Genomic DNA, 24,324 nt, shown 5'->3' with positions numbered 1-24,324 from the left:
ATGTGATGTTGAAATAGTTAATGCCTGCTGAATGGATTATGATGGTTATAAAATGTATAGGCGTCTTAATAGTGAATAGTTACGAAGAGGAGTTTTATATGCAAGTCCAGATTTTGATGTCCATGTTCCAATATACATGCTCGTCAATTCCAGTATTCATTTTTAATGGAAAAGGTACAGAGACACCATATTAGTAGCTTCTCTGGCATAAATAATAATAATAATAATAAAAAAACCTGAACATACTAAACATACCAAATAACACATTCAGAGATACTTTAACACATGAAGTTTGGCTGAACAGACATGCTGATTGAGATGAGAGAGAAGGAAAAACAGGACGGAGGGAATCTCATTTACAAGTGGCAGGGTAAGTGAAAAATGAACGGAGGTAGTGAGAAAATGTGAAATGAAGAGGAATAGTATACCCATCAGGTATAATCATTGAAAAAAGAAAACAATAGAAAAAAATATATATATAGCCTCACCACTGCATTTTTATTTATTAGTTGCCCTAAAACATGTACAAATGTCGTGGAAAAAAAACCTCAACAGTGTCCGATAACTGTGAGCTGTATTCAGAGCTAAACGTTAAACGTGTTTGGTGAGGATATAATCCATGGCAAGATGGCAGTTGAGTAAAACAAAGGTCTGTCTTGGTTAAGTGTGATTCAGAACTTGAAGTGCATGTGTTGTTTTTACACAAAATCGGCCGGGTCTTCATTAATTTTCATTTTAAAACAATCTCTTGTTACACATCTGAGAGCATAGAGACATAACACCCCCCCCACTGTTTCCTCTTCAATCCACACAGTCTTTCCCCGTTCTTTCATATATAAAGTCAAGTGCTTTACTCAAGGAAACATGACTACCTCAAATGTGTGAACTAATTTGCATAATCTGAATGGATAGGCCAGAAGATCAACTTAAGTAACCATGGAAACAAACTCTGAATACAGATAACGTTCCCCGCATAAACATTGATGTCAATTTTAGACTTAAGTCGCTGACTCTATAAGAGCTACGACCCTATAAGAGCTTCAGCTTCTGTGAGCTCTCACACAGTACACCAAGCTGCAGAACACACAACATCATAAAAAATAAAATGAGGGAACCAAATTTTGCCATTTGTATTTCTCAGAAAATTAGCCCAAAGTAGGCCTATAGTAGATTTTATTTCCAGATTAAAATAGAACAGATTAAAAAAAACAAAACAACAACAAACATTTTAGTTGTAAAAGGTCTACTACATCAGGGGTTCCCAAACTTTTCCAGGGCAAGGCCCCCCAAATGGCATTAACGTTTGACCGAGGCCCCCTTTTGCAAGATGTCTTTAAAACACATTAAAAATATAGACTGCTGAATATATCCCCCTTTCTTATTAATAATTACATCTTACAACTTTACGTTACATTAGGAATTGATTGTGTGTGTGTGTGTGTGTGTGTGTGTGTGTGTGTGTGTGTGTGTGGTTGTCAGAGTGAGAATTTATTTTTCACACCAAATTGTTGAGGCCCCCCAGGCGCCCCTTGGCGGCCCCCACTTTGAAAACCACTGTACATCACCCTGATTTATGATCATCCAACAGCATAATTTAGTGTCTCTTAAAATGATTTGTGTCACCATAACAGATACCTATTGGCCATTAAATGGTGGACTGCATTATAGTGAAGATCACGGACTGTAAAAACTTCGGTTTTAGTTTTATACTATGGAGCTTATAACTGATTCCACATGAATGCACAAAACACCATAATCAAAATTATAAACAGTACCAAGCTTTTCAGGAAAAAACCCCCACAATAATAAGCTAGGGTTTCCATAAATCCCGTAAAAGTGCATTTAAATTTGTGGCTGTGCTCTCTGGATGGGAGGGACGGCATTACTCTCTCTCCCCTGTCAATCACGGGGACACTAGCCATTTGTGGGCATAAGTGAGCTCACGTTTGTGGAAGAGGGCAGATAGCGTGTTCCTCCGTGTGTGTTCCCTGTGATGCAGCAGGAGCAACAGTTTGAAAAGATGTGTTTGGCTGAATCCATGTGTCTTGGAAGAAGCATGTGCTAGTCTTCACCCTCCCTGGTTGCTAGGTGTTATGTGATAGCGAAGAGATGACTGATGGGAGGGAATTGGTGACCAAACTGAGTAAAAATGTGTTTTTAAAAGATATAAAATGGTCTCAGAGTATTCAAAGGTGAATGCGTATCACTTTCTTAATCAAGAAAAACAACATCTAGGCCATATCACAATTTTATCAAATTAGCAAGGTGTGTGGAAACTCCCATGACTACTGTGATAAGTCAGAAGCAATGAACTTTTGTAGTTTCAATATGTACCATTTAGATGACATATCAACCTGAAGTAATCTTACTCACGCCTTCCGTACACACAAACACACCCATCCTGAAACGTTCAGACTCTTTGTTAGGTCATACTCGGTTTACCTCAGGCAAAACGCTGGACCTCACCTCTCGCCAGCTGCGTGTCATGCTAGCTCTCTCGCTCTGCACCGATCGGCTATGGAGGATTTCCGGACTTGCTTCATAACAGCGCCTCAGGGATTCAGTCCAGTCAATCATTAACCTTTAGAAACAGTGCTCCTGGCAAGGTCTGTTGCAATTTCCGCATTTGTCACTCACGCACATACGCTCGGTCAACACGCTTAACACAATGGTCCCTATACTAACACTGGAGCAGACACATGCACTTGTTGAGCAAAACTGAAACTCCAAACAAAGCAAAAAACAGCAATATGCTCCACTTTCTTTTTTTAAGTCAGTCACACATCACCTATCCACTCTGTGGTTTAGGCTCTATTAGTCCAGGAAGTACTGTAGCGTGAGACACAGCGAAGAGATGTGTGCAGGAAGAGAACGAAGCACTGATCGTGAAATAAACAAGACGTCGCGAATCGAACAGATCACCCCGTCGATGCTCGGCTCAATGCAAATTCTGAATATTCAAATCAACATGGCAGCTACAGAAAGAAAGAAGCAGGATAATCCTATCCTACTCCCGCTGAATCAATCGATGCTTAGCGATGTTGTTCTTCCAAAACAGCTGGTTTGTTTTGAATGGAAATTTCTAATCAGATATGCCACTGGGGAAATTACTGTTTACTTTTTAATTTGTTTCCTAGAAACATTAATGTTTCAGCCTCTGCGACAAATTTGTGGTTATATTACTCATCTCCATGACAGCCATCACGACGTGGTCCGATCAACAAAGCTGGTCTACGCCTTTTGAACAAGACGACAAGTCAATGGAACAATCACTTTATCTCGAATCCGTTTTGCTGATGGCTGGCAAAAATGCATCACATGATGGATTAAAAAAAAATATAGATTGTTTACATTAATACAATGAAACAATGTAGAGTTTTTCAATGTTAATCTACTACAAAGTTAAAAAAATAAAAAAAATACAATACAACTTCATTAAATCATACTCTCCTTCCTTCAAAATCTCGAGCTGCCATCAGCAATAGCTGTAACAAGTTAATGTAAGAGTGACAGCCAGTGATGATAATAGTGGTGACTGTGCCTTCAGTTAAATATAAAAACTCCTGCTCTGCATAAGGAGGGCAGATTCTCTCATGTGGAAACAACCGTGGACATTAAATTAAAGTTTAAGTTAAAGGTTTCCTCAGTATCAAGATAATAGGGTTGGGCGATATGATGACGAGAGAACATCGATACTGTGATAAATTCACTAGCATCATGACTTATTACGATTTAAAAAAAAATAAACAAGTGCAAGCTTTGTGTCAGAGTAACTGATCTAATTTATACTGAACCTTTAAAATTGTAAGATGTCCAATTATTTATTTATTTATTTATTTATTTTTTAAAGAGTTTGAAAGCTATAAATACAATTTCGTAGCAAACAATTCTATCAATATATATGCTGCATTGCAGGAATGTCTTCAGGAATCATGGTACGTTATTTTTGTCATATTTTGTCACCCACCCGAAAATATTTGGTATCTAAAAATCTCACTCATAGGGGTAACACAGACTAGTTAACTGACAAATCCACTAATCACAGAGTTGGCGACTAGTCTAGGCAAAAAGTGGAAATAGTGCAGACCAGATGAAGCCAATTCTGCAATCAACCGCACAAGACTGCATTGAGAAATATCGTTGTTTACATTTTCTTTTGTGTTTGAAACATTGTACCGGAACGTTTGTACGAAATGCAGCAGGTCCTGAAGGAACTCCTAGTTATTTTATATACTGAAATAAATCCTTGAGTCAGTTCTATTGTGACATTTAGAGACATCGGTTGGATATTACTATTCAGTTCCACGCCGCTAGATTAGAGTGTGACCAGCGGTGCAGGCTAGCTGACGGATGCTGATCCAAATTTGTTTCGGTCTCAAAGTTCAACTCCGGGGTCACTGATCAGCTGGAAAATCATCCTTGACGCAGCTGATCCTCCTAAACAGTCTAAATGGCAATGGGTTGAATCATGCTTTGCTTTAATTATGGAATGACAACTAACCTACCTTTTTGAATTAAGGGTAGATTAAGACAAATGTATAGATTTGAATATGTCCAACAATCAGCCATAACATTAACACTACTGACAGGTGAAGTGAATAACATTGATTATCTGGTTACATTGGCACACAGGGCCATGGGCGCCCATGGCTCATTGATGTGTGTGGAGAGTGAAGGCTAGCTCGTCTGGTTCGATCTCATAGAAGAGCTACTGTAACAAAAATTGCAGAAAAGGTTAATGCTGGCTATGACAGAAAGATGTCAGGACACACAGTGCATCACAGCTTGCTGCGTATGGGGCAGTGTAGATGGAGATTTGTCAGACTGCCAGTGCTGACCCCCATCCACCGCCAAAAGCTCCTACAGTGGGAACATGAGCATCAAAACTGGACTATGGAGTAATGGAAGAAGGTTGCCTGGTCTGATGAAATCATGCTTTCTTTTCTATTATGTGAATGGCTGGGTGCGTGTGTGTCGCTCATCTGGGAGGAGATGGCACCAGGATGCACTATGGGAAGAAGCCAGGAAGGGAGGAAGTGTGATGTTCTGGGCAGCTGGGAAACCTTGGAATCCTGGCATTCATGTGGATGTTACTTTGACACGTACCATCTACCTGAACAATGGTACAGACCAAGTACACTCCATCATGGCAACGGTATTCCTTATTGGAATCAGCAGGATAATGCGCCCTGCTTGATTGTAAAAATTGTTCAGGAATGATTTGAGGAACATGATAAAAAGTTCAAGGTGTTGACTTGGCCTCCAAATTCCTCAGATCTCAATCCGATCGAGCATCTGTGGGACGTGTTGGACGAACAAGTCCGATCCATGGAGACACCACCTCACAACTTACAGGACTTAAAGGATCTGCTGCTAAAGTCTTGGTGCCAGACACTACAGCACACCTTCAGAGGTCTTGCGGAGTCCATGTCTCGACAGGTCAGAGCTGTTTTGGTGGCACAAGAGGGCCCTACACAATATTAGGCAGGTGGTTTAATGTTACGGCTGATTGGTGTAGATTAAATATACAAAACTTTTAAATAGGTGGGTCCTAATGCCCCAGTATAGTGATCGGGACACTAAACTGTTTACAAAACAAAAAACAAAACGGCACAATCTTTCGGATGAGACGTTAAACCCAGGTCCTGACTCTCTGTGGTCATTAAAATCCCAGGATACTTATAAAGTGTAAGGGTATAACCCCGGTGTCCTGGCAAAATTCCCCCATTGGCCCTTCTCGATCATGTCCCCCTAATAATCTCCATCTCTGAATTGGCTCCATCACTCTCCATCTCCTCTGCACTAATAGCTGGTGTGTGCCGGGCGTTCTGGCGCACTGTGGTTGTCGTCGCATACTCCAAGTGGATGCAACACACGGGTGGTGGTTGAGGAGATTTCCCCCATACAATGTAAAGCGCTTCGAGTGTCTAGAAAAGCGCTATATAAATCGAAGGAATTATTATTATTATTATTATTATTATTAAAAGCTATCCAGACATGTCATGGCATTTAAGACACTTCATTTTGCAGAGTTTGACAACTTGCTTGAGTACAGCTGTTTGTAATTCAAAAGGAGGCGTCCAACAACCCAGACCATGCGCCCGAACTAGAATTCTTGAAGAAAAATTCTGTGAAAGCTTTGTCTTTGTCCGTTCAATTAGCATTCATTTTTGTTGTGTGTGCATATGCCAGTGTGTCTCTGCACGGATAAAGGAGCTTCTGTCTTGTTGACATGGCAAAATTACAACGCTGAAAAGAAGTGATAGAATTGTTTTGTGCAGCGTATTCAAACAAAATGGCATTCACATTAACATAACAATTGGAAGGAGCAATTATAACTGCAGGCCAATTCGTCCTACATAATCAACAAAGACGTGCTCATTTGCAGGAAATAAATTATTGAGGCATTACCACAAGCAATGATTAATTATTCAAACAAAAACAAATCAGCATTGTTACAGTGTGCAGATAGCTCCTGTGAAAGGAGGGGGCACCAGAAGAATTACTCGATACATTTTTATAATAGCACTCTGGAAAATTTACTTCAGAAACACATTCACATGTAAACACTCAATACTTACAATATACACGACTTGGCCACAGAAACAGTCCAAAAGGCAGAGACATCTCTGAACTGAATACAACTAACAGAAACTTCTCAATGATGATAATACAAAGTGTTAGGTGCATGCTTTTCTGTTCCAAATAAACCTTGGTACCTTTTAAGCAGCTTGCACCGGTTTCCCCTGCCCCTTACACACAGTGGAGCATTTTGGATATAAACATAAGTTTGTCCTCGTGCATAAGTTTGATTTCCACGGTGTTTAAAATGCACCCTGCTTTAGAGGACTTGGACACTTTCTTCCTCAGTCACGTGACGACTTCGCCTCCGTCGGATGGTGACTGAGGTCATGTTGGGAATAAAAGGTAACGCTGATAAACAGTAAACTAAGGAAGTCATTGTCTGTGAATCGGGTGTCTGCTAATGCTAGCGTGCGTATGACGTCATGCGCCGTCGCCTAGGAAGCGGCGTATACTTCCGGTTAGTAAAAAAAACCCACTAGTGATATATTTGAGATGATATTACCTTTCTAAAATCCACACACTAGACGGTAGAGTGCACAGTGTAAGTGTACAGTACTTCATTTGGGACACAACTTTAGTATTCACTCGTCGAAGTGTGTTTTCGGAACAGAAGTAACGTAATGAGTAAATCTCCCCCGTGCCGCGCGCAGACCAAATAATCCATAATGACATTCGTTGACAACCATTTTCATAATCGATCATTATCGATTATATCGATTAGTTGTTGCAGCTCTAATTTAAATATATAACATTTATTTGATAAATGATAAAACATATGATATTAAATTACTACATTCTAAATTATTTTAATAAATTTAAGAAATAAATATATGATGAAAATCAGAAAGAGTCCAAAAGGAAATCAAGAAATTAATAAAATGTGTATTATTGCTGTATAATTACTACTTTATTACAGCAGCGATAATCAAAAATATTATTTATTATTATTTATTTATATGGTTGCTGTTATTACTACTTTATGAAAACAATAATAAACATGTGTTACTATTTATTATTATTATTATTATTATTATTATTGTATTAATTCTTTATAATAGCAGCAATAATAATCAAAAATATTAGTATTATTTATTATAAAATATAAAAATCTGTTGCGTTCAGAGTTTGTAATTGTTTAAAAACTTTGTTGAAAAGTTATAAATATATAAATATATATATATATATATATATATATATATATATATATATATATATATATATATATATATATATATATATATACACACCACGACTCTATAACCCCGCGATATCTCAAAAAAAGTGCACAGCACTGCTTTTGTGTGGTTTAGATAAGCGCCCAGAACCATCGACAGCCGCACCAGCCACAGCCATGCAGCAGTGCTCTCACATGTGAAGCATTTTTTTTTTTCTTTTACACAAACATGTGGTACTGCTTGCAGAGCATGGAGAAGCAGACCTGAGGAAATGCATCAGAACACTTATGAATTGTTTTGCAGTAATGACATCAGACACCTTCGCAGTTTCGCTCAACTGAGATAGGTAAAGGTCTGAAAAATTTATACAATTGTGGCATTTCTAGTGCTGGCTTATATATAGCAGGGCTTCTGTGTTTTTCCCTTTTAATGTGGCGTTTTTTGGGAGAACAATTTGAACAGTGTGATATATGACGACTAACAATAAAAGCGTGAAGGAATCACGGCAGCTCGACAGTGATCTGGATCAAATCAGAGCTGCTTAATGAGCTGTGTGATGCTTCCCTCCTCTCCTCATCATCATCATCTCGGAGAGATCTGCTTCATCGAGGCTTTACATGTAGTACAGCAGGTTTTAGCGAACGCAGTGCTCATAATACTGGGAGTTTCTCTCCAAAACAGAACAAGAGCCAGGCGGAAATTCTGTAATGAATTTTAACACGATAAGCCACAAGAGGGCATGTGTTAATCACTCCAACACACACGTGCTTTCATAAAACTGGAACAAAAACAAACAACTATGATAAAGTATGATAAAAATCCAGTATTCAATAAATAATATAATTTGTTATTAATATTTATACCACAGCATGGTTAAATTCTCAAATCTGATTGGTCATAAAGTATGTATTATTTTGTACAACAGCACGGCCCGGTCAGTAGTTCCAGCTGTTTCATGAACAACAGATTACTATTAATGCGCTCGTTCTACTATGTTAATGTTTCTATGGTAACAGTTCATGCACGGTGACTTTATGGTGGACGCTCTAAATAATCTAAGACAATAATACAAAAACAAACAAACAAAAAAAAGTGCTCTTTAACAGAGAAAACTTTATAATCGTGGATGTGGTTTGTAAACTTTCCCAGCACAGGGACGTCTTCAGAATAGAGGAGTCGACAGTTTACGGTTCCTTGGTAAAACGATGAGCTGCATTTCTTTAAGAAAGAGACTAAAAGAGAGGCTGGTGAGGGAATGACTGCTATAACGTAAGTAGCAGCAGGAACTAGCTTGTCTCTCGGATATTCCACGACATTCATTAATAAATTAAACATCCCTGTGGGGGTATAAGAGGAATACCACACACCAGACCGTGAAGTTATATGAAATGAATCCACTTTGCATCATACATGTGTGTATGGATGTATCTATGTATTATTTTCATATAACCTTATCATCTGTTGTAAGTTACTCAACTTTTTTTTTTTTTTTTTTTTGTAATAAAAAACTCTTTCACTAAACAAAGTGGTCAGATAACATTACGCTTTGGTTGCTAAGCAATATATCAGAAAAATACCTGTATTAGGGTATTATATGGACAGGACAGTGGTCAGTCATTTAGTATAATGAATTTCTTGTTTAAAACTTGTTCAATTACTGTAATCACAGGTGTGTGTGTGTGTGTGTGTGTGTGTGTTTGTATAGAGGATGTTACAAGACCTCCAAACTCAGCTCAGCAAATCAGGTTTCAAGATTCATAATCCGAGTTTGAAGATCATACTTAGTGCTGGTTAACAAGGTAGGACAAAGGGAAAAACGCGATAATGACCACTCTTACTTTCCGTTCACTATTTTCCATATTTGATCGTCGTAACGACAGATGATATCAAATCAGAAAACCTTTCCTTCCCTATACACACATTTAAGTCACACAGAAACACGACTGCTGTATATGCAGAAGAGCTGTACACAATAACGCACCCGGCTCGTCTACGTACCTCCGCGTCAACTTACAGCTACAGTGATTTCTCCAGAGGACTGGACGAGCTCTACTGTTCAGCTACTGTTTCTGCTTCTTCCAAACAAGCCTTGCTAATGAAGAGTCAAGGGCGTATGGGAAAACGGGGATTAGTTTATCACCAGTGTGCGCCTGATCAGACTGCACCATCAGTGAGACCAGGCCTGCTTAATGCTAATCACCTGCTACCCTGTGGGCGTAGGCTATTAGCATACAATGAGTCAATAACTCACAAAAGTGGTGTACATGCAGTCATAGTAAATAACACACAGACGTGGAAGTGATTAATGCCTGTAGTCTATTCAGATGAGAAATGTTTTCATTACAGTTTTGACTTTTTACACAAAGTATCTTAAGATTTATTCAGACCAATCTGTTCCCCCTACTCTGATTTAACTGCATGAATGGAAAAGAGAGTGACAGTTACCCAGGCATGTTATATTATGCTATATTAATTACATTATTATGCTAATTATTTTCACTCATACTGTTTACATTTTGAGTTGACGTCATATTATACTCAAGAATCTTAGGCTGGGCAAAAAATAAAAACACATAGTAATGTGTTATTAGCATTGTTTGTTCATATAGTTAAGTCGGAAAGTATCTTAATATATACTAATAATTATTAGATATATTATAATATATACTTAATATATCTTAACTTTAATATATACTTTCGGAAATATGGCGAACAACGAAAAGAAAAATGTGTGGTTCTGTAAGGCTGTGGAGAGAAATTTAGTGGAAGGGATTGGGTCCACTTGCCCCTTTAGATCAGAGGTGTCAAACTCCTGTAGTACACCGATGCCACATCAGTAAATCCTCTTAAATGCAATAGTCGATTAAAATAACTCTTACTTGTACAAATAACCTGAACGATATTTAGAAGATGATTAAAAGATACTGTTTTAAGACATGACCTCAGCACAAGTGTACCAAGTGGCTGGAAAACTGTTTGGGGAAAACTGACTTCCAGTCAGGAATTCTTGTTTTTGTTTAGATAAGCCTCCTGTTGATCCTTTTGTAGACACTCTACTGGCTACTATACTGTATATCCTGGGGGTGGAGATTTGTGAAAATGGGCAGGGACTTTGTGTGGGGAAATCTAAAAAGGTACAAATAAAACGTATTCACTGTTGTTGTCAACCCCCCTAAATTAAACAGTTTGAAGAAAACAAACAAACAATAAAAAACATCATTATAGCGACAAATGTTTTAGCTTGCCAATAAAAAAAATACATTTGTCAGTAGCTGAGTTTATGGCCCTGAGTTTATCTGTCTCCCTAGTGGAATTACACTCTAGACAAACTCTGTTTTTTAATCATTAAATTTAATCAGGCACCACCGGATGATTTATATTTAGAACACAGATTTAAAATTCATTTTGTGTCAATATAAGAAACTTTATTGGGCTGTATGATTGACATCCTGCTTTACAAGGACAAGGAAATAACACACAGGGAATTATGTAATGACCCAGAAAATTGTTAAACAAACTCAACCTACTTCATTTTAAATTCTTTGCAGTATTTCTGATGGCATGTCTTAAAGTTCCCAAATAGACAGAGAAAATAAGGTTTAAATTAAAACCATTGGTTTGAGGGGACACCAGGATACTTCACAAATAAATTTAAATATAGGAATTAGATTCAATATTTGCATTCATCTTAGAAACGAATTTTAACCAAAATATACAACTTTTATTCAATATACACCGATCAGTGCCTTGTGCCACCAAAATAGCTCTGACTTCAGAGGACTCCACAAGACCTCTGAAGGTGTGCTGTGGTGTCTGGCACCAAGACTTTAGCAGCAGATCCTTTAAGTCCTGTAAGTTGTGAGGTGGTGTCTCCATGGATCGGACTTGTTTGTCCAGTACATCCCACAGATGCTCAATCGGATTGAGATCTGGGGAATTTGGAGGCCAAGTCAACACCTTGAACTGTTTGTTCCTCAAATCATTCCTGAACAATTTTTGCAGTGTAGCAGGGCACATTACATTTACATTTATTCATTTATCAGACACTTTTATCCAAAGCAACTTACAAATGAGAAAATACAAGCACTGATTTACCACTATTAAAATAATCGTTACATAACTGTTATTCTAGAATGTGTCCATTGAGAAGTTACTAGTTGACCACTATCCTGCTGAAAGAGACCACTGCCATTAGGGAATACTGTTGCCATCAAAGAGTGTACTTGGTCTGCAATAATGTTTAGGTCGATGGTACCTGTCAAAGTAACATCCACATGAATGCCAGCAGAACATTTCCCAGGGTATCACACTGCCACCGCCGGCTTGTCTTCTTCCCATAGCGCATCCTGGTGCCATTTCCTCCCAGATAAGCGACTCACACGCACCCAGTCATCCACATGATGTAAAAGAAAACGCAATTCATCAGACCAGGTCACCTTCTTCCATTCCTCCATGGTCCAGTTCTGATACTCATGTGCCCATTGTAGGTGCTTTCAGCAGTGGACCGGGTCAGCATGGGCACTCTGACCGGTCTACGGCTATGCAGTAAGCGGCAATGTATTGTGTGTACTGACACCTTACTACCAAAGCCAGCATTTTGTGCTACAGTAGCTCTTCTATGGGATCGGACCAGACAGGCTGGCCCCGCCTCCCCACGGACAACTATGAGCCTCGGGCAGCACCCATGACCCTGTCGCCGGTTCACCAGTTGTCCTGCCTTGGACCACATTTGGTAGGTGGCCATAAGACCTGCTGTTTCGGAGATGCACTGACCCGGCCGTCTATTCTTCACAATTTGGCCCTTGTCAAAGTCGCTCAGATCCTTACCCTTGCCCATTTTTCCTGCTTCCAACACATCAACTTCAAGAACTGACTGTTCACTTGATGCCTAATAAATATATCCCACCCCTCGACAGGTGCCAATGTAATGAAATAATCAATGTTATTCACTTCACTTGCCAGTGGTTTTAATATTATAGCTAATCAGTGTAAAAAGTTAAGAAAGAGGTGTAAAAATCCGGGTATCGTCCCATTTTGTGGAGAAACTGTTTTTCTGAAGACCTAGTTTTTAATAAGTTTTCTCATTTTCATTTCATAACCTGAAGGCAAGAATCACAGCCACTATTAAAAGCACTGATGTGGACGTGTTGCTGTGTTTATGGCGACATTTGGATTATCACTTGGATGGTGCTCATATTAAATGTCTAACTTGTGGGTTTTGTACATCTAAATTTCCTTGAATGGTAATCTTTACATACATACATACATACATACATACATACATACATACATACATACACACATACATACACCCACACTGTCTGGATGTGTTGTATTTTGACAATATAGTCATCTCAGACTGGAACGTGTATACAGGCACACAGCTCTTCCCTTTGCTAGCACAGTGCACAGTTTCAGTATGACTGAGCATGAAACTGAACACACTGTACAAGCCCCTGCCCTTTCGCTGGCTTGTGGGGTTTCCGCTCGTGGGTCTGTACCTGAACACAGCTGCTTGAGAACACTGCTGTCAGCATAGAGTGCACCCACACTCAGAGTGAGGGAGGGAGCGAGAGAGAGAAAGAGGGAGAGGAAGGGGGGGGATAGATAAAAACCACAAGCATGCGCGTCTTGGCAAAAACAATAACTCAAACAGTGCACAAGAGAGGGGGGGGGGATTAAAAACAAGTAGGAACTCAAGCAATAAACAGATACAGTGAAACAGAGGTACAAGTGAAGAAGTGGGGGGAAAAAAACCCCCTGAAAATCAGGCGAGTCTAAACAAGTCTGCACAACTACTTCCTGCCTTCATAATTCATAAACAAACCTGGCAAGGGCGTCTTCTGCCAAACGGAAAAAAACAAACAAAAAAAACCCAACAACAGCAACAACAATCCTCTGCTCAGTTTAATGGAAATACATCTGTTCCGAAGCTCTAACGTGAATTCCACCGCATTAACAGACAAACCAGAATGACATGACACACACACACGTAAACAGAAGCATGTTAAATCTCAAAGCCTGGATTCACGTAGCAGCCCCCCTGAGGACAGAGGAAGCTAGCCTGGCTAAGCTAAGCTATGCTAGGCTAATGTTAGGAGTTAGGTCAGGGACTCACCGAGTGTGCAGTTGCCTGAAGAGGTGACGCTGGAGCAGGGGCAGGGCAAGCACAACTTGCTCGGGCTAGAGCCACGCTCCCGGTAGAAGTTGGGTTTGCACTCGGCACAGTTGGGACCCCTGGTGTTTCCCTGGCAGTTCAAACAGACGCCTGGGAGAAAAAGGCACACAGAGAGAGAGAGAGAGAAAGGGAAGGGGTGAGAATGGGAGTTGAGTAAACAGTCTGAGAGATCTGACTGACAGGACTTTGGTCCAGTGAGGAGCTTGCACACGGAGGTGCAGGTTCAGCAGCGCAGAAGCGAACATACAAAAAAAAGGAAATTAAAGTGTGTGCGGTTGCAGGATTTTACAAAGAAACCAGGAACTCGGAGAGGAAGACGGTTATGAGAAAGGACTTGCTGCAAATCGGGCCTGATGCAAGACTGCTGGAGAGGATATAGAACAAATCCAAATGCTGGAGATGCAAAATCACATGATTCTGATAAAAGTTGACGCGTACTCTAGGAAATCCTCATCGATATAGGAGAGTACAAATGAAAAAAAACTGTGCAAAGTATGCGCATTATGTTGATGAATTCTTTTCAGTATCACAAAAATGGAAAAAAGCGAGATGTGTCTAACGAGGAACAGATACAAGCATGCAGTCGATGAATATAAATAATTTAGTTGTTAACTTGACCAGTACACCATGGGCATCAATATAACACTGCGCAATTTGAGGGGGAAAAAGAAAGTTAAAAAATAAATAAATAGATGTTCGAGGCTGTGGTGAAGAGCTTCTGGGAACGGCAGCAGAATTTGTAATGATCACGGATTACATCATGATTTGTAAGACTACAAATAAATGGCAGACAGAAAGAAGTGAACTCTGTCTCAAAAAGCTAGCGTAATCTGGCGGAAGTAAATACTTACTAATACGTACTACTACTACTAATAATAATAATCAAATAAAATTTTTAAAGTAGGTCTTGGCAGGTCTATTCCGACACCAACCACACTGTAATTAAGTAAATGATGCTGATCATGAAATGATCTATGTAAACAATAATGTGTAGCTTAAATGCTTTTGTTTGGCGATCATAAAGCAGCATCATCGATAATGAAAACTAACTAATGTTCGTTTTGTCCAGGGTTGCCAGATCTGTGAGACAAAGCAGCTCAATATCCAACCAAAACCAGTGCAAACACAAGCCTATGCTAAAACTTAAACAATGCTCCTCCCAAACATGTACACTGCTTTTAAATACGGACAACACTTTCACAACAAAATGTAAAAAAAGAAAGAAAAAAAGAAAGAAAGAAAAGAGTTGGTCATTGACCTGAATGAATTGGGTAATGGATTTAAAGATTATGTTATATAGCCAAAGGTTTGTGAAACTTTACCATCACACCCATATGTTCCCTCACGCAATCTGCGATCGATTAATGACTGACGCTGTGTAGTGCCTACTCAGCGCGACTCAAGGTCCCTTTCCAGAACCTTCACACTAACTGTCCCTCAGTGGTGGAATGACCTTCCAACCTCAATCCGGACTGCAGAATCTCTCACTCTCTTCAAAAAACAGCTACAGACCCACCTCTCCCGTGAACACCTAACACACACCTAAAACTCCAACCCCACATTATCCTAAAAAACACCTACTTTGCACATTTAGCTTTTCTAGAACTCAAAGATCTTGTATGGTAGCACTAATTGAATTCTTCTCTGCTTGATAGATCGCTTAGCTTGTATTTCCTCATTTGTAAGTCGCTTAGCTTGTATTTCCTCATTTGTAAGTTGCTTTGGATAAAAGCGTCTACTAAATGAATAAATGCAATATGTGCTTTTTGAACATCCCATTCCAGATGAATTCCTTTTACAATAAACTTCATACTTTCACTAGATTTTGGAGGATAGTTGTGGAGATGTGTGCTCATTCAGCCACAAAAGCATTAGTGAGGTCAAGAATTGATGTTGGGTGAGGAGGTCCGGGGTGCAGTCTGTCTCCCAGTTCATCCCAAAGGTGTTCAGTAGGGTTGAAGTCAGGGCTCTGTGCAGACCACTTGAGTTCTTCCACTCAAACCTTGGCAAACCCTGTCTTCATGGACCTCACTTTGTGCACAGGGGTACCGTCATGTCCATATACATTTGGCCATATTGCGCGGTTGGTAGGTAATATCATTTTGCTCAAACAGAGCCATCATTAATAAAATAAAAAAAAAGTTTTAAAAGTCTGAAACAGTTGAAAATTTGCCAAGAAGAGGATCGATCACTGCTTTCAAATTGTAAATTTAGTGATTCTTGCACTTAAATGAAATGTCAAATAAAATGTTAACGACATTCATAATGATGAGCTCTTGCATGCCAGAAGCTCTTCCTGAGAGCAAAACCACAAACTGCAGCTCCCATGCTTCACTGTTTCGTTTCACTGTGTACTGTACCAGCTGTATATGGTTGCAATGACAGTAAAGCCACTTGACTTGGACTTGACTAAGTACAACTGGAATCATGCGTCTCATGTGAGACTAGAATGAGTGGCTTTGTGAAAACTAGCGGCATCATGAACTCTACTAAATAACAACAATATAAATTAAATGCGAACCTGTTCCCCAGAAGGTTATGACTTTGGCATTGATAGATACATAAACAAGATAATCATCCCAAACAGTGTTTTACAACGGGTTGTAAAACCTGTAGAAGAAAAAAAAAAACAACCACCAACCAACCAAAAACAAACAAACAAAACCCAATACTGTGGACTTGGCAACACTGCCTCTGTTTTCTAGACAAGAATGCGGAAGAGATACAGACAGTAAGAGTGAAAATAACTAAAATAATTAAAATGATGGAGAGAGAAAGCCAGGAGGGCAGAGAGGTGATTGGTCTTAAAGCACTCAGACAGGATGCGACTGTGATTCTTCACATGCTGACGAACACCTGTGATAAGCACGTCAGAGTGTATTTCCCAGAAACGCGTTCGATTCGTCATATTCATCCATTTTCTCCCAGAACGGCACTTCGGGCCCAGCTCACTCCAAGCAGGTGCTCAAAATGAGAGCGTGAGATGTGGCCATGCAGGCAATTAAAACACGAAAAGGGAGAGAGAGAAACAGAGAAATTCATGGTAGAGAAAGGAAACTAAACTGTAAATGACATTTCATTGTTGAAAGTGAAAACAAAACAGAAACACTTGAGGCTCTTTCTGGTAGTTTATTATAACTGTTCATTACACTGATTATATGATTATAAAATGAGAGACATCTTGTTTATGTACACCTTCATAGCATTCAGATGCTCTCACTGTCCATAACCGTGCATTTAAGTTCCTCTGAAACACACAGTCACACAAAAGTACTCACTCGTTGACTCACTCAAAAAAAAAAAAAAAGCTTGAACATTTTTAAGAGATTTTTTTTTTTTTTAAAGCTTTAAAATGGGGAGTTAATTTTCTCATGTAGATCAAGTTAATTTTTCTCAGTATTACTAAAAAACCTTTCACCTGTTTGTTTCAGGGTCGTAACAGAAGCGAGTGGGCAAGAGTTCACTTCTGACGGCTTCTTCACAGATGAATCCTGGTACAGGATTACAGGTACCAGGCAGATGGCAGGCAGTGTGTAGAGCACTGTGTGGGTAAGAGTTTTGCTGATGCCAGCGTTTTTGAACAGTGGTCCATGATGGTGATGAGTGTTTTTGTATTTGATGGAAATTTGACTGCACTGAGATACCGTAATGAGATCCTGAGGTCCATTAAGTTAACATTCCTCCACCTCAACATTTCAGCACAATAACGCACGGCCCCATGTCACAAGGATCTGTACAAGCTTCCTGGACGATTAGAAAATGCCCAGGCTCTTCCGTGGCATGCGTACTTACCAAACATGTCACCCACTGAGCATCTCTTAATGGCTGTCGCAGATCAGAAAGCTGTGAGCTCAAACCCTGAACACTTCCAAGCTGCTGTTAACACTCAACTGCTCGATTATATACTGCAAGTCGCTTTTGGATAAAAGGTCAATCGAATGATGTAAACGTAAGTGAAATTCAAGTCAGAGCATGCTGCCTCAGTAGGACTACAGCCAACCCATTATCCCGCTCAATGGAACAAACACTAGTTACTTATTTTATTATGGAAATCTTTGCATTCCTCGGGATTTGGTATATACGACCCAGCTCCTACCGATATCCGACACACCAGATACCAATATAGGAATTCTGTTTCTCTGCTATTTGCATTGTCTGACCAAAGGGACTTTTCCCCGAACCAGTTGAAATCCATAGAAAGGAGTCCAGTGAACCTCTTTCAGTGGTCAGATTCCAATTTATTTTTAATATAAAACAGGTTGTGTTTGACCTTTATATTCGCATGCTTTCCCTACCACACGTCCTAAGCTGTCCTGAGAACAGTGTTGGTGCAGGATCATTGCTGTTCAAAGGCTTGTCCTTTGTGTAGAATAGATGGTGTCCGCAGAGTGCAGTCTGTGCAAACACTTCCTACGGTGCGCAGAGCTGAAGGTAAGTCAACACACACTGGCAGCAGACGAGCCAGAAACCAGAGGTAGTAATCAATCTAGGGTGGTGAGTGCATGCATAGTCAATGACAAGATATGCGTGCATGCGTGCGTGTGTGTGTGTGAGCGTACAATGATTAAATGCGCATCTCCTATACTCCATTAGCCAAATGAGGTCTCTACATCAAACTTCCTGAGATTCCTGCAAAAGTGTCACTCACTCTGAGGAGATGAACAGGGTCGGAGTGTGAGCTGCACCTGAACCGAAATGCGTGTCTTTTTGTGCCATTAACCACCCTTATATCCAGGAGGTGGCGCTGCTGTGCATGTTCATCTCCTGTGTGGAGGAGACAGCGCAGCAGTGTGCGAGACAGCAGGGATGATAATGCAGCACAGCATGCGTTAAGCAGAGCTGTCGTGTGGTCCGATACATCAGGGGCCAGACACAAAGCTGTTAATATTCTCAATGAGATTTCATAAGGCTCTTTTTAAGGCTTTTGCACGTCTGATGTTCGATTTATTTAACAAACGGGGCGGAAAAAAAAACCATACAATTTAGAGTGCAAAAGTGTTAATCTCTAGACACACTTTCCACTGAAAGCAACTTTTTCATTTTACATCACAGATCAGTTAATAAAATGGCAAGTTAGTGTGCAGATGAATGTACTGTTGTTTTAATGTCTAGAAAACCAGAGAAAGATGAAAACAAAAACACTGCTACTGGCATGCATCTAGTAAGCACTTTCTAAGAAATTAAGGCACCTAACTGTTCTTTTCCTTGTCACTGGAGTGGTATTATCAAAAGTACATGCCTCGTACCTTTATTGTGTATCTTTTATCCAAAAACACTGACGTTGTGTTTCTTTAAGGTGAGTCAGAGGTCCTTAAGGCCCAATTATGTACTGTTCCTCAAATTCCACTCGCATTTTCAGGTAAAAGATACATAATAAAGATACAAAAGATGTACCTTTGGAGGAAGAGTACGTGTGGTAGCTTTATTATGAGCGTGCAGAGTGAATCCTTCATTTCAATGCGTTCTTGCACTGGTTTAGTGCACATATCTGTACTAACTATACGAGTATTATAAACATGCATTACCGGTGACTAGTCCATATTGAGGATATCCATCTATCAGTTTGCGTTTAGACCGTGTCTTTCCTCTGTGACAGAACAACAACTGGTTTGAGGATCGAATGGCTGCTGTTAGGTCTACACAGTACCATAGGGAGTGCACTGAGCGCAGCAGAGCAGGGTTTGTGAATATCCACTGGTCTGAACCAGTCTCAGCACTGCATCATCACATTACATCTGACTACAGAAAGTGAGGACATTTAAGAACCAGACAGAAATGACCACGCTTCTTCTGAATCAGAACGTACATTTTGATCTGAACCATGGGATCTACTTTTTCGATCATGCTGCTGCCCAAGACGGAAGAACTTCTTGGGTCAGAGCAGCAACTTTGTGGAACTGAAGCTTGTATCCCTGTGATGTTGTCATAAGGACCTACTGATCTAATGAAGTCACCCAAAAAGCAACGGTTTCTGATGTAAATTACTCCGCCACCAACCCCTGGCCTTAAAGGTCATGTTCCCCAAGGGACTTTAGGGGTGACGAGGGAGCTATTTAGGCTCGGAACTTTATCCACACTTCCAACTGTCTAACCAACTGGCAGGCCTGTGACCGAGCACTGCTAACTTAGTTGATTGGACGTCCCTCACGATACGGTGTGCTGTTGTGATGAGCAAAACATGCCACTTGGCTGGTCTTTTTGTCTACGCCGGTTTTGCGATTCTGCAACCCGCTATCTCCTTTCCAGGGCCTCTTCAGCAGCAAGTCCAAAGAAGAGCCCTGGCAAACAAGGTAGATTCCACAGGGTTGATTGATGCATGTCTGGCAAAGCAGACAGTGCTAAAAACTATAACAAGCAATTTATTAAGCCTGCAGCATTTAGGTCAGAATCAAAATTGGCCCGATGGCATTGCCACACAATCAGTGTAGGTGATGTTTGAACAGGACACGGACTCTATCATCATCAGTACTGAGGCAGTGAGCAAATAGCGGGTGCCATTCTTCGACTTCGGGAGCATTCAAACCGAGGATGGTGGGGGCTGTGGAAAACTCAGTGAAGCTTTCAAGGAAGAAACTGACCGGCAGGAGAATGAGAGGGAAATGGAGGAAAAGCAATTCCTGTCTGGTACCGTTGTATTAGTAAATAAGCAAATGTAAGCAGCGCACTGTATGTGCAGAGAGGGTATCAACTCAAGCATGCTAGCGATGCATAGCCAGAGAGAAACGAGTTGATAAAACAGTGGGTGGTGTGGGGAAAACTCTGAGCAGAAAGAAACACAGAGGGAGGACCTGACACGGCAGGGAGAATTAGGGGTTAACGATGGGAAACTACGGTTGCGAAAAGGGCTAAAAACATGCACTCAAACATATGTACACACGTTTACCGACATAGTCATGTACTTCTTGGCTAAAAGCTCAAACTGTGCATCAATGGTGTAACAGTACCCATACTACCTTCACAAGGGCGATCAGATGAGCAGACATACTGCGAGTGGAGCCAGCAGAAGTGTGTTCCATTAGGTCTGCAGCATCGATCCAGACAGTGTGACTTCACGCTGTGTCACTCTAATCACGGATGCTGGCAATCAGAGTGCATCTGTGTGTATCTGCGTATCCGTGTACGAGCACTATCTGACACCAGGGCGCGCTCAAATTTGCGTGAACATTTCGCCGTGCTTTCACTTCAATTGACAATTCATCCACTCACTTGGTGGTGGATATCGTATTTTCAAATGGATGGGTGACGTTAGGCAGAACGTCGTAGGAGGCGAATCAATGGGGAAAATTAATATACACAACCATAAATGAAAAACATGAGTGCAAGTCCAAATGTCTTTTCCTTATCCACAAAGATAAATAATAATAATAATAATAATAAGATTTTGGCAAACACTCAACATGGCTCAATTATGATAATAAGCACAGCAGCTATAAATGCATTCATTCCCACATCCCCTTTTTAAAGGAAGTCTGTGATAAGAGGCATTACGATAATGTCTCGCTCTGAAGAGATACAGCGAGAAGGAAAGAGAGTGCAAATGAAAGGAAGTGCATAATATGAAACGAATACTTTATAATCTTTAACAACGCTCCCAATCAGGAGCAGAAAATGGTAGACGAAATAAGACATCCACCACATGGACATTCATTCTTCTGGATCAATCTGCATGACGACGTGATTTGTCGTGCGTGTGCGAAATCTGGTGACATAAGATGGCTTCGGACGTTTCTCCAAAATGACTGGAGGTCTTGCGATATTTCCAAACGTGTTTACAAATGAAAACATACACCAAATTCTTCAGGGCCAACGATGTAATCAGAAAACCAGAAGTAAAAGACTTCTATAGACTCTTGATTAATGTCTACGGTTAAAATTCTCCAGATTTTGAACCCCTGGCTGAAGCCGCACGCATCATCACTTGCTCCTACGTAGCAGGAGACAAAAAAGTTAAAGAAAGATATAAACACTGCATGGATATAGTAAACCACAGACACAACTGTGGACTACGGTTGCTGCTATGGCCTTGAGACAGCAGTTACCACGTGCAGCTTTGCACTCGGGTCTGCTTTGATGAACAGTGGACTAGTTAAACAAAGACTTCATGTACAAACCATAATGAACCTCCTTTTACTTTCACACTATCCGTTGTTACGCAGATGAGGACGGGTTCCCTTCGGAGTCTGGTTCCTCTCAAGGTTTCTTCCTCTTAACGTCTTAGGGAGCTTTTCCCTCGAAACCGGCTTGCTCAATAGGGATAAATCCACACACTTCAAATCTGTATCCTGTGTTTATATGTTTCTGTAAAGCTGCTCTGAGACAATGTCCATTGTAAAAAGCGCTATACAAATAAAATTGAACTGAACTGAACTCTGGGTGAAGATGCAGCTGGGAAAATGTGGACATAACTTGCACCTTTGTTTCACATAATAATGGGATTATAATGAAATTAGTCCTGATTCTTTCAAGACTTGAGAATTGAAAGAATTTTTGTTTCCAATCTGCCGGGATGAAACTCGTTATGTGTATGATACACCATCTTAGCCTGCTTGTCTAACGTGCATGCACTTAGAAAACAGTTTAAAAAAAAAAAAAAAAAAAAAAGACAAGGGGGAGAAGTGTGAGATGCTCCATATTTTCAAAATCTTTTTTTTTTTTTTTTTTGGTCAGAATCTTTAAAAAGTGTATGAGGCTCTCCAGAGGAAAACCTCCACTTCTCCTAGCACACTGAGAATTCAATTAAGCTGGACAGACCATCACAGCAGGCTGTTCTCAAAGAAGAACTCTAAAAGTTGATTATGCATCACGTGCTGAAAAGAAACGAGTCACCATTTAACATCAATCGCCAACTTCATGATATACGGAATGCCACGCATGTATTTGTGCACAGTATATTGATTTAAAGAGTACATCTGCATTAAGCAGGTAGCAAAGAAGGTCTGATCCAAAGATTCGAACAAAATGATTCACTAGCTCATATAAAACCAAGTGCAGCCTCGTGTTGTAGCGCAGCTTAAAGGCAAACGGCACAAAATTAGGCTTCATCCGGGTCGCGCTACAATAAACCGACTCATAAACTCCCATCATGCACTGTCACGGGGAAATGATTTTGGCAGAGTTATCAGCAATCTGCAGCACATGTCAAAGAAACGCAGTGGTATAGATGAATTCATTTGTTACTGTTGATTGCAGGTCAGGTGAAATTAGTGCAATCTGTGTAATATATGACTGCAGCTGCTCAGAGAGAGTTGCCAGACTGGGTGAGGAAAGAGGGAAAGAGGGAGAGAGGAAGAGAGAACGAGAGCGCTTAGTGCTGCTTCACACAAATTTTAATGAACTCTTCGTTGTGCGGCAGGTTTTATAACCCCACGTCGTGAGAGAAATATTTGAACAGCGTAAAGGGATTGGAACACAAGGGATGGCTGATGTGGTGGTCACTAGTAAACTAATAATTGGTTTGATAAACACATGAAACAAAGCTTCAACAAAGAGCTTTTACCAGCTCAATAGACATCTGTAGAATTCCTCGTTAAGAAGAGGCTCGTGTCCTAAATTCGGGGCGGCTGTGGGTCAGGTGGTCGAGCGGGTTGTCCACTAATCGTAGGGTTGGCGGTTCGATTCCCGGCCCACGTGACTCCACATGCTGGAGTGTCCTTGGGCAAGACACTGAACCCCAAGTTGCTCCCGATGGCAAGTTAGCGCCTTGCATGGCAGCTCTGCTACCATTGGTGTGCGAGTGTGAATTGGTGACTGAGACGCAGTGTAAAGCGCTTTGGAGAAAAGCAATATATAAGTGCAGACCATTAAATCTGTATGCTGAAAATCCATTTCATGCAAGTTGGGACAAATCACACATTTATTGGTTAACCCACCAGGAAAGTGTGCTACACAGTCCCATGTTTTTGGTTATCTTTGGTTGAAAACTAAACTGACGGTTAAAAAGTGGCAGCTAATGTAATGCGACAACATACTGCAAGCTAGTTAAGTGCATTAATACAAACTAAAGACTACTAGATTAGCTCGAAATCTTTCATTTTTTGAAACAAGTGCCAAAAAGTTGCTTACTGGTAGGTTTTTGCGGTGGTCTTTCAATAACAGGACAACACAGGTGACCTAAAGGCTAAATTATTATTATTTTTTAAAACAACATTTTTAAAAACGACCACCCGAAATGTTTACGATTCTGTCACTTGGGTTGTACAGGGTTCTTGGTGCCAAGATGTACATTTATGAGGCAAAGAAATCCAATGAATAAAATTGACATACTGTATATTTCTGGCACACCATAGTTACATCATGAATGTGCACTGAAAAATATGGAATGTGTGTGCTCAGTCAGATTTTAGAGAACGTATTACGTATAGTTTAAATAAACAAATATTGCATTTC

General features: G+C 40.3%; 1 protein-coding gene and 1 long non-coding RNA gene across 2 annotated transcripts in view; both read right to left on the bottom strand.

The window, feature by feature from the left end:
* The window catches only part of si:dkey-220k22.1 (multiple epidermal growth factor-like domains protein 9), a 103,486-nt gene that overhangs the window by 7,780 nt on the left and 71,382 nt on the right, over nucleotides 1-24,324 (bottom strand). Inside the window, exon 4 of the mRNA XM_017460420.3 lies at nucleotides 13,879-14,028. Within this exon, the coding sequence (XP_017315909.1) occupies nucleotides 13,879-14,028 (150 nt within the window). The remainder of the gene's footprint in view (nucleotides 1-13,878; nucleotides 14,029-24,324) is intronic.
* On the bottom strand, nucleotides 9,196-13,866 carry LOC128629333 (uncharacterized). The gene is made up of 2 exons (XR_008393694.1): nucleotides 12,016-13,866; nucleotides 9,196-11,689 (listed from the first exon to the last, which is right to left on the bottom strand). It is a non-coding gene; the product is annotated as an uncharacterized LOC128629333 (long non-coding RNA).

This window comes from Ictalurus punctatus, chromosome 28 (assembly GCF_001660625.3).
Source record: "Ictalurus punctatus breed USDA103 chromosome 28, Coco_2.0, whole genome shotgun sequence".
Lineage (NCBI taxonomy): Eukaryota > Metazoa > Chordata > Actinopteri > Siluriformes > Ictaluridae > Ictalurus > Ictalurus punctatus.
Note: the sequence above shows the minus strand (reverse complement) of the source record. Positions and strands in the feature narration are given on the sequence as shown.